Source organism: Pteropus vampyrus, unplaced genomic scaffold (genome assembly GCF_000151845.1).
Source record: "Pteropus vampyrus isolate Shadow unplaced genomic scaffold, Pvam_2.0 Scaffold226, whole genome shotgun sequence".
Classification (NCBI taxonomy): Eukaryota; Metazoa; Chordata; class Mammalia; order Chiroptera; family Pteropodidae; genus Pteropus; species Pteropus vampyrus.
This window is the reverse complement of record NW_011889007.1, coordinates 891,528-901,618: the sequence shown is the minus strand read 5'-3', so window position 1 is coordinate 901,618 and position 10,091 is coordinate 891,528. Positions and strand designations below refer to the sequence as shown.

Genomic DNA, 10,091 nt, shown 5'->3' with positions numbered 1-10,091 from the left:
GGCTGTCTCCGCGGAGCTGGGCCCCGCCATGCGCTGTCTGGGCCTGCGTGTGTGGCGCCGTGCCCGGAGCCCAGGAAGGCTGTCCAGTGCCCTCCAGAGCCAGCCAATGCCGGGTCCCCCAAGCTCGCCGTGACGCCCTCGGGGCTCAGACCAGTGGGCGTGCAGGTCGAAGGAAGCTTCTAGCCTGATGCGAAAACCCCGCAGGAGGAGGCGGGCCTTGAGCGATCTCTAAAATGGGGAATGGTCTGATTTGCTGGCATGAAAGCCAAGGACGGTTGTTTCAGAGGGAGGAGGCGAAGAAGCTGGTGTGGGGTTGACATCGCCTTCCCCCATCGGGTGTCGCTGCCACCTCCACTTGGAGCAGCCACTGTCGTGCTTGCCTGGGCAAGCCTCGGTCAAGTTCTCGGCCACGGGCAGGAGAGCGGACACGGGCACTGAAGAAACTCCGGCTCCCCGCTGGGCCACCGCCCTGCTGTCCCCAGACCCCGGCTGGAGAAGCTCCCCGTGCGACCCCTGCTGGCTCCGGGACCCCACAGTGCGTTCACCCCATCACTGTCACAGAGAGGTGGCCGCTGTCTACTAAAACAAACTCCCACTATTTCCAACCCTGGGAGAAGGCCTTTTCAACCAAGAAACACAAACCGTCAGAGATCCCTGATCCTTCAGTGGTGCCAACCACAGGCTGGTGTCATGACAAAGCTGTCGCCTGTCGGCCAGGCTGGGGCACAGCTGGAGCAGCAGCTTGTTGGGATAGGTCCCGCGTCCTGTAGTCAGTCCCCATGACTGTGCCAAGTGCCTCCAGCCGTGGCCTTGGCCAGGCTACTGCTGTTTCAGTGGCCCACCTCACCCGGCTTCCGGAGAGACAGGCTGTATCCTCAAGGGCATCGCCGCCTGGACCCCTCCCCGAGTGCGCGCTGGAGCTTCCAGGGCCGAGCCCTGGCACCCCACCCCCTCCCCTGCTCACCCTCGCTTCCCGCCTCCCGCGCCCCGCCCCACCGGCTCTCTGGCCTCACCTCCAGAACAGCCCAGGGTCAGACGGGTCCTCCCACCTCCGCCAGGGCCACCCCGCCCCCGACTTTAGGTGGACTATCCAGGCCACCTACAAGCCAGCCCTCAGCCTCCAGGCCCTTGTCATTCTTACTAGGACTGGCACCTCTCTGCTCAGAGGCCCCCGGGGCGCCTTGCCCTCCTGGTAGAAGCCAGTCATGGAAATGGCTCGCAAGGCCCTGCGCAGCCTGTGCCGCCCTGCTCCCCACACTCTGCCTCAGCCACAGGGCCTCCTCACTGTCCCCACGCACGCCGGGCTCCGTCCTGCCCAGGGCCTTGGCACGGGCTGTGCCCTCTGCCCGTGGCTCCCTCCTCACGTTTCCTCATTTGTCACTCGAGTCACTTTCCCTCCCTGGTAACTCCTCGATGCAAAAGAGAGGACATGTAACCACTTATTCTTTGGGAGGCTGCGGTGGTGCCAGCTGTCACCTCTGCTGAGGAGGAAAGTGACTGCGCATCCTTGATGTCATGGTAGCTTAACGCCAATGCAGCAAAATCACCCAAAAGAGAGACGTCTACTTTTCATTTAAATAGCGTGGGGCTGGGGGAAAGGAACCATCTTCCCCACATCCTTCTTTTAACGCATGAGCCTATCATGTCAAGCAGTGGGCTGGGTGTTGGCCTCCGTCATCCAGGGTCCCTGGTCCAGTGCCCCTTCCAGCCCGCAGCCCCCAGAACCTGCCTCCCCCTGGCAGCCAAGGATAAATCCTCACGTGGCTTCTGCCCTTGAGACGTTAGGCTCCTGGTCCCAGCTTCTCCTGCCCACGGAGGGGTCCCTCAGAAGCGGTACCCCGGGCTCCCTGGCCTCGGGGGGCAGAGAGAGGAGGAGCCTCCAGCTTCTGCACCCACATGCTGGGGTCCATTCGCTCTTCAGGACCCCATCTTCTCTGGCCAGTGTTTCCTGAGGCCTCTAAGATCCCGGGGGTGCAAATGTGGAGAGAGAGGCCAGGGACAAGGGAGGGCAGAAGGGATAGCTCCGAAGGCTCCAAGCCCTGAGCCAGAGCGGAACTGGGAGGGACAAGGGAGGTGCTGTGCCACCCGCGTCGTGAAAAGCACGTTTAAAGGAAGTTTGGAAAGGAAAGGTCTGAATGACTTAACAAGAAGTAAAAAGTACGATGTTCTTTTCCCAAAGGGACAACTGAAGAAGACGGGTCTCTTTTCAGGGGCCTTTCTTATTTCCCACGACCTCGGGCCCACCTCACGGGGAGCCCTCCGCCCTCAGCAGCTGCCCCCATCCTGCACTGTCCCTTCAGGGCCGCCTTCCTGTCTCCCTGTTGTCACTGACTCTCATCGCCCTATTAGTGAGGGCCGTCCGCACCCTGGGGCTACAGGGTGGCTACGCACCCGGCACCCGCCCCTGCATGGAGACTCACAGCCCGGGGAGGAGGACACCGCAGGGCCACACATGGGCGCACTCGGGAGCAGGGTGGACCACAGACTGTGGGAGTCTTGGCCGTGACAGGAGGGTGGGGTGGCCCCTGCTTCAAACCCGGTCCTCAGAGAGGATGGCTCTGTGGCCGAGACCTCGCAGCAGGAGCAGCGCGTGGAGGGGACCGCTCCTGGTCCCCCCAGTGTCGAGGCAGCCCGTAGTTCTGGGCCTTCACTGCAGGCCCGACACACCTCACCCCTGCACGGCAAACCGCTCTCCACGCAGCCCCCCAAGACCCTGTCCTCGGCTCCCCGGTGCCAGGGTTCCCTATCTGGTCCCAGCCTCTGCCCGGCTTACCTCCTCCTCCCAAAAGCAGAACCCGCCACCCAGCCCTCCCCGATGCCCCATCCTGCCTTTCTGTTAAAGGGCCTCTGCCCCGTAGTCCAGCGTGCCTGCCCCCTGCCTCTGAGACCCCCCTCATCCGCACCCGGGGCCGCCACCCCCCTGTCACTCGGCCCAAGGGGTGGAATGAAGGATCCTAAGAGGGGTTCATTTTAAAAAGGCCCAGGATATGTGGGGCTCAGACGAAATAAAGCGGGCCCGGCTGATGGCTGCCGAGGCGGGAGGTCCTCGCTGCCTCTCTGCTCGTTACACCTTTCCATAATAAAACCATTTTTTAAAAGGGAGATACAGGCCAACGTCCAGCTTACATGCTAAGTCTGCATGTGGCTAAGATGTGGCCAGGAGTGCAGTGGGGTACAGGCCATGTTGGGGGGTGCTGATGTCCCAGAGGAGACACTTCCTCTGGGTCTGGAAGGGTGCGGAGCCCCGCAGAGGAGTTGGGGCCAGCAGGGGCTCTGGACAGGAATGGTGGCTTGGACGGACCACCGCCCCCCTCGATCCTGGATCCTGCCTCCAGATTCTGCCCCAGCCCGGCCCCTGTGCACAGAGCCCCTGCCTGTCACCAAAGCCCGAGTGTGAGTAAGGCCATCTGTGCTCACACAGCGGGGCGGAAGACAACCTGACGCAGCCTTTGGGGCACTGTGCTCAGGGCTCCCAGAAGACGGGCCACCATCTGGTCCGCGTTGCTGCCTGTGGTGGGGCTCAGCTCTCTGTGGGGACCGCCTCGGCCCTTCCGAAGCGATGCTGACCTCTGGGGGGGCAGCGACGTCAGCTTTCGATTCTTTTCCCTGCCTTGGCCTGAGCACAAAGCCCTGCGCGCCAGCCTCTTGAGAGTTTTGCTCAGTTTCCACCTGCTCTGTCGGGGCTGTAGGAGGTGGCGGTTCGTCTCCGTCTTCGACCGCAGTGCTCACAGGCTGCGAGTTTTCTCGAATCTTCCTCCTCCTCTTGCCATCAGAACTGATCTCCATTCCGTAGGTTTAGGTGACATTTGGTGTCTCCACGGCGTGCAGGGCGTGTGGGTGTCTAGATGATTATGAAGACAGATTCTACGAGGTCTCTATCCTGCAGGTGTTTGTCAGTTAAGTCAAGGAGCCTGAAGACCAGGCTGGAAATTGAAGGAATAAAGAAGCAGGTGAAAAGAAGCGATTAACATGCCCTAACCCTACCATGCCCAGAATCTCTTGAACCCAAATCAGTGACAGTAGCCTTGAATTTCCTCATCGCTTAGCGGAGGAAAGCACGCGACCCTCTTAATGAGTCCACGTTGGCATTTTGGCATTTGGGGGGGTTTTGACAAACGGAAACGTGTCTTTCTTTCTCCAGCTCCAGTGGCTGTTAGATAATTACGAGACCGCTGAAGGCGTCAGTCTCCCCCGAAGTTCTCTTTACAACCACTACCTTCGGCACTGCCAGGAGCACAAGCTGGACCCTGTGAATGCCGCCTCCTTCGGGAAGCTGATCCGCTCGGTGTTTATGGGCCTGCGGACGCGGCGGCTGGGCACCAGGTGGGTGGGGGGCGTGTCCAACAGCCCCCTCCACCCACCCGTCCTCCCTCCTCACTTACGCAGAAATCAAGCTCTTGGAGGACGCGCCTGCCCACACGTCCTGACTGGCACGCCTCTGGGTGAACTTGGAGTTGCCCCGAGCTGGCCAGGGCGGGCTGCCGGTTGTGGTCCGGTTCTCTGCTGCTGACCGCACATGCGGGTCCTCTTCAGCTCTCTCTCCTTGTTCGAAATTGTCCATAATAATGGGTTTTTTTAATAGCTGCCTCTAGGTTATGTGGGAGAGTTGGATTTACCATTTCGTGATGCTTTTTGCTATGCCTGGACCAGCCTGCCATGGCCTGCCCTTGGCCTACAGCAGCCGGGGAATGTCATGTGCCATAAATGTACCCCAGGCAATAACGCGAACACCCCTCTCGGCAGAAAAAAATGGCCGCACTGTCTTCAGAGCAGGTGGCCAGCACGCACGTGGCTGTGACTTGCGGCGGGCCGGGCTCGGTGCCTGTGCTCGAGGAAGTCACGTGGAAGTGGGGGTCAGGGCTCATTCAGGCACTCTCAGCCACCGGCGATCCCGTCCCCCACCGCCTTCGATCTTTGACAGATACCATCACACAGAACCTAGACACAGAACTGGGTTTCTCACTGCAGGACTTCTCAGAGCCTTTATCGCACCAAAATGCAAGAGGGGGACCTCTGAGAGGGCAAGTCCCGTACAGAATTTCCTAAACCTCTCTGGCCACGGAACAGCCTGTGGGCATTTCCCCCACAGTCCAGGGGACACTGAACCCCAGGGCCCAAGGTGCAGGCCAGGACAGCGCCTCCTGTCCGTCGGGACGTCCACAGAGAGCCAACCCCAGACGTTTGCTTTCCAGGGGCAACTCCAAGTATCACTACTACGGGATCCGTCTGAAGCCAGACTCGCCCCTGAACCGGCTACAGGAGGACACCCAGTACATGGCCATGCGGCAGCAGCCCGTGCATCAGAAGCCGAGGTGGGTGACCAGGGCCGGGGCCGGCCTGAGGAGGGGCACGGGGCCTGGGTTCCACTAGGGGGAACGCAGGAGGGTGCTTGTCAAACATTAAATGCATCCATACGAGGGGACTCCCATCCCACGGCGGGAAAACGAGCCCCTAACTGCCTCGGTCCTGGGGGGCAAGGCATTCACCTCCAGGGGCGTGAAGGGAGGCCAGCAGGACTCAGGGCTGAGGCTGCAATCTCACCCCGCTGGCAGGGCTTCCAGAGCCTTCTCTTTTTAAAACGTTATTTAGAGTAGTTTTAGGTCATGACCAAATGGAGTAACAAGTACGGAGATTTACCGTATCCCTCTGCCCACACACGTGCACAGCCTCCCCCGCCATGGATCCCCCCCCCCAGAGCGGTGCATTTGTTTCCACTGGACATGTCGTTATCACCCCGAGTCCATGACTTGCACAGGGTTCGTCCTGGTGTCCTGCATTCTGTGGGTTTGGACAAATGCGTAATGACGTGTGTCTGTCACATGGATCATGCAGAGTACTTTCACCGCCCTAAAAACCTTCTTTGCCCCCCATGATTCATCCCTCCTTTCCCCCTACCCCTGGGAACCCCTGATCTTTTTATCGTCCCCATAGTTTTGCCTTTTCCAGAATGTCATAGAGTTAGTATCACAGATCTTTTAATTTGTCAACTACTAGGAAAAAAAAAGAAACAGAACACTGAAAATAACCCAAGAAGCCAGGAGAAAGAAGCCTATAGATTTAAGTTGCTGCTTTTTCCTGACATTTTGCTCTGATGGCAAAAAGGCCTGGTTATTTTCTGGAATGTTCTCTACCATCACAAACCTACTCAATCTTTTAAGACAGGGCTCTGGAAACTTCTCTGTAAAGGGCCAGAGAGCAAATATCTGGGGCTTTGCAGGCCAGAGGTTCTGCAGTTGTAGCATTAGGGCCACCATAGATGATTCATAAATGAATGGGTGTGGCCATGTGCCAATAAAACTTTATTTACAAAACAAGCAACAGAACTGGCCCTCCACAGCCAAAGTTTACCCTGGTTCAGGTTCCCACTAGAATGTCACCTCCCTGGCAGCCTCCTAGTGTCCCAGACCCCCTCTCCAGAGTCCAGGCTGCTCCGGGGTGGGGACCATGTCTCCTTCACGCCTGCATGGCACCTTCATGCCTCGGCCGGTCTACATGGCTCAGAACCCCATTTCAGCTGCTTTGAAGTGTCCCAGAGACTCCCAATTGTGTAGCCAATCATGGGAGTTGGAGGTCACAGAAGAGAGTCTCTGGAACATTCTCCGGGAGCCAACACATCGGAATGGAACCAGCAGTGCCCTTGACCCTCACTATCTGCAGACATGGACTCCATGGCTTCCCGTTGCCCGGTTTTGGCCCTTGCGAACTCCTGCGGATCTGTGTGTCAGCCAGTGTGCTATTTCAGGAGCCGCTACACGTTTCATGGCGACAGGCCTGTGCCATGTACACTTGGAACCACCCCCGAGTCGGGTGGCACACACACATCTCAGCAGCGTTTCTTCCTCCTCAGAGCCAGCCTGGCCCCACCTTCCACAAAGAAAGGCACCCCAGTTCTGGCCAGGACCCCCGCCCCACCCTTCCCACCACACCTGCCAACTTCCAGTATCCGTGTGGGTTCGGAGGGACCAGGCGCCCCAGGAAACCCTTCCCTTAGTCATCCTCGATTTGCTGCCCACACCAGCTATCCATTGCTTTCTGGCTCAGGGCAAAAGGACAGTCTCAGAATTTCCTCCAAGACCAAAGAATAGTAAGATATTTGTGATCTATGTAAAGAAGTTCACTTGTCTTCTAAGAGAGAAGTATTAGAATATTTATACACATATAAGCAACCGAGCATCCAACGGCAGATGAACGGATAAGCAAAGTGTGGTCTGTACACACAATGGGATAGGGTCCGGCCACAGGAGGAAGGACATTCTGACACGTGTGATAACATGCATGAACCTCAAAGCCACTATGCTGAGTGAAAGGAGCCAGGCACAGAAGGACAAACAGTATGTGATCCCACTCACAAGAGGTCCCCAGAGGAGTCAGATCCATAGAGACAGAAAGTAGACAGTGGAGCCAGGGGCCAGGGGAGGGAAGAGGGGTGAGTGTGTACTGGGGGTCAAAGTTCTGGAGGTAGATAGTGGGGCCGATGGCACAGCAATGCGCATGTGCTTAATGCCACTGAGCCGTGTACTTAACAATAGTTAAAATGATAAATTTTTTTATGTGTATTTGACAATTATTTAAAAATTACACACACACACACACACACACTCACTCACTCCAAACTGCATCCTGCTCAGCCCTCTGCTCCTTGGGCCCCTTCTGGGCAGTGTTGCTGGGGCCTCATGGTGGTACATGTGTCCCCTGCCTAGGTACCGGCCTGCCCAAAAAACAGACAGCCTTGGGGACAGTGGCTCGCACAGCAGCCTGCACAGCACACCGGAGCAGGCCATGGCCGCCCAGAGCCAGCACCACCAGCAATACATAGGTGAGCGGTGAGCGCCCCCCACTGGGTGCCATGAAAGCTCGGGTCCACTCGGGGGCGTCTGGTGTCTGTGGGCTTCAGCACCAGCAGCATCCAAAGGGTGCTTTGACAGTCTTCTAGATAAGCCTTCTTTGCGGCCTCCCTGAGATTTTAGAATAATCAGCATATGCCCCCAAAATTAATATATTAAGTGAAAATCAGAAAAATAAGTAAGTAAAATAAAATGCCCATCTGAGAGACGACCAGATGTCCTATTTTAAAACCTGCTGGCTCGGATTTGGCTGCCCTCTTGGGTTCTCTTCCTTGGTTACCTGGAACATTTGGGGTGCTCGGGACCCCTAAAACTGGGTCTCTCACGGGGATAAGTGTCATAAGCATGCACACACTGAGACATGAGTGGCCTTGGTGTACCTTCAGTGTATTTTCTGAGCCTGAACGGAGCTCTCCTGTGTTGGGTCTTCTGGAGAGATGGTCAGGCCCAGGAAGTCACCACAGGGCCAGCCTTGACCCCAGACGCGCTGCCCTCACGCTGGGGTGATGAGAGCTCACTATGTCACCGGCCTGGGTGAAGTACTTTGTCTCTCAGCGTATTTCATGTTGCTTGGGGGAGGAGGAGTGACAATGCTGTCCCCATTCTGCACCTGAGGGAACTGAAGCTTACAGAAGCTGTGTGACTGCTCAGGGGAGCCAGGACGTCGCCCCAGGGCTGTCGAGCAGCCACTGGCACTTCGGGCCAGCGTCCCCCAGCACACGGGCCCCCCAGCCGGGCTTCTGTGTGTGGACCTTCTGCTGGTTCGCCGACAGCGCTGTTTCTGTCTCCCCCAGATGTCTCCCACGTCTTCCCGGAGTTCCCAGCGCCAGACCTGGGCAGCACCTTGCTGCAGGAGAGCGTCTTGCCCCAGGACGTCAGGGCCCTGCAGCTGGCCTACCGGCGCCACTGTGAGGTGACAGCCCTCAGGGCCGCCCGGGGAGAGCCTGTGCCGGGCCGTGGGGCCTCAGTGGGCCACAGTGCCCTCCCAGGGCCCGGCACAGAGCCACGCATGCCCCCCAGGCCCGTCACCAGAACCACCAAACGCTCAGACATCCCCAGGTGTCCCTGACGATAGGAAGGAGACAGGAGTGGCCCCTGCTCCCTCTAGCCAAGCAGTAGATAGGATCCCGGCTTCCTGGAGGGCGCCCCTCTGTCCATCTCCATCCCCTCTGTGGTCTCTGGATTTTAGAAGACACCTCACCTGCAGCCCGTGTCACACCGCTTGCTCGGCATGTCCTGACAACGAGTGATCCGTGGACTTAGCCACACGCACATTCGTGGCTTAACCCACCGTTCTCACTCCCAGGCAACTTTAGATGTCGTGATGAACCTCCAGTTCCACTACATCGAGAAGCTGTGGCTTTCCTTCTGGAATTCTAAAGCCTCCTCCAGCGACGGCCCCACCTCTCTGCCAGCCAGGTGCCTGCCGTGTCCCCCCCAAACAGGCCCGATGACACCCACGCTGTGACCCGCAGACAAATGCGTCAGCTTTCTGAGATTTGGTGCTCCCCCCACCCCAAAAATGTATGCTGTTTGTGTACTTCTAACAGCTGATTTGTAATTCCCATTGCCCGTTTCCTTGTTTCGAGTGAGATTTAGAGGTGACCGTATGCTATCCCAGAGAAGTCACCTCAGCTGTAGCCACGAGGGACAGTGTGACCCTGGGGAATCTGAGGCAGGGCGGGCATGGGCACTGACTACTGCACAGGTTACGGCTCACCCTGTGCCCCCGTACCCCCACAGTGACGAGGACCCTGAAGCCGCCGTCCTCCCAAAGGACAAGCTGGTGTCTCTGTGCAAATGCGACCCCGTTCTCAAGTGGATGAGGAGCTGCGACCATATCCTCTACCAGGCCCTGGTGGAGATCCTCATCCCTGACGTGCTGCGGCCAGTGCCCAGTAAGCAGCCCCCTCACCGCCTCCTCTCCTCCCTGTCCCTGTGCCCGCGGCCACCCCGTCAGGTCCAGGGCAGATGTGGGGCGCCCAGAATCCAGGGAGAGCAGTGGCTCAGGCGCCCCGGAAGACGCTCACCCTTGCCTGCATGCTTTCCTTGTCACTGGCCCAGGGAGAGAAGGAGGGAGGGCCCAAGCGGTGGCTCCAGTGAGGACTGCCCAGCCTCCGGCCACTGCCTGCCCCAACCCCCCAACTCCGGGCCTGGCGGGGCTCAGGGCTTCAAGCTGCTGCCCAGTGCTGTGAGGTTCCAGGTGACATCCCGTCTCCGGCGTGCCCAGAGGAGATTCTAGAAGAT

General features: G+C 58.4%; 1 protein-coding gene across 1 annotated transcript in view; it reads left to right on the top strand.

The window, feature by feature from the left end:
• RFX2 (regulatory factor X2) overlaps nt 1–10,091 on the top strand; it is a 52,467-nt gene that overhangs the window by 27,568 nt on the left and 14,808 nt on the right. The window contains exons 7-12 of the mRNA XM_023538599.1: nt 4,142–4,323; nt 5,193–5,312; nt 7,701–7,816; nt 8,639–8,757; nt 9,151–9,263; nt 9,588–9,782. Of these exons, the coding sequence (XP_023394367.1) occupies nt 4,142–4,323; nt 5,193–5,312; nt 7,701–7,816; nt 8,639–8,757; nt 9,151–9,263; nt 9,588–9,782 (845 nt within the window). The remainder of the gene's footprint in view (nt 1–4,141; nt 4,324–5,192; nt 5,313–7,700; nt 7,817–8,638; nt 8,758–9,150; nt 9,264–9,587; nt 9,783–10,091) is intronic.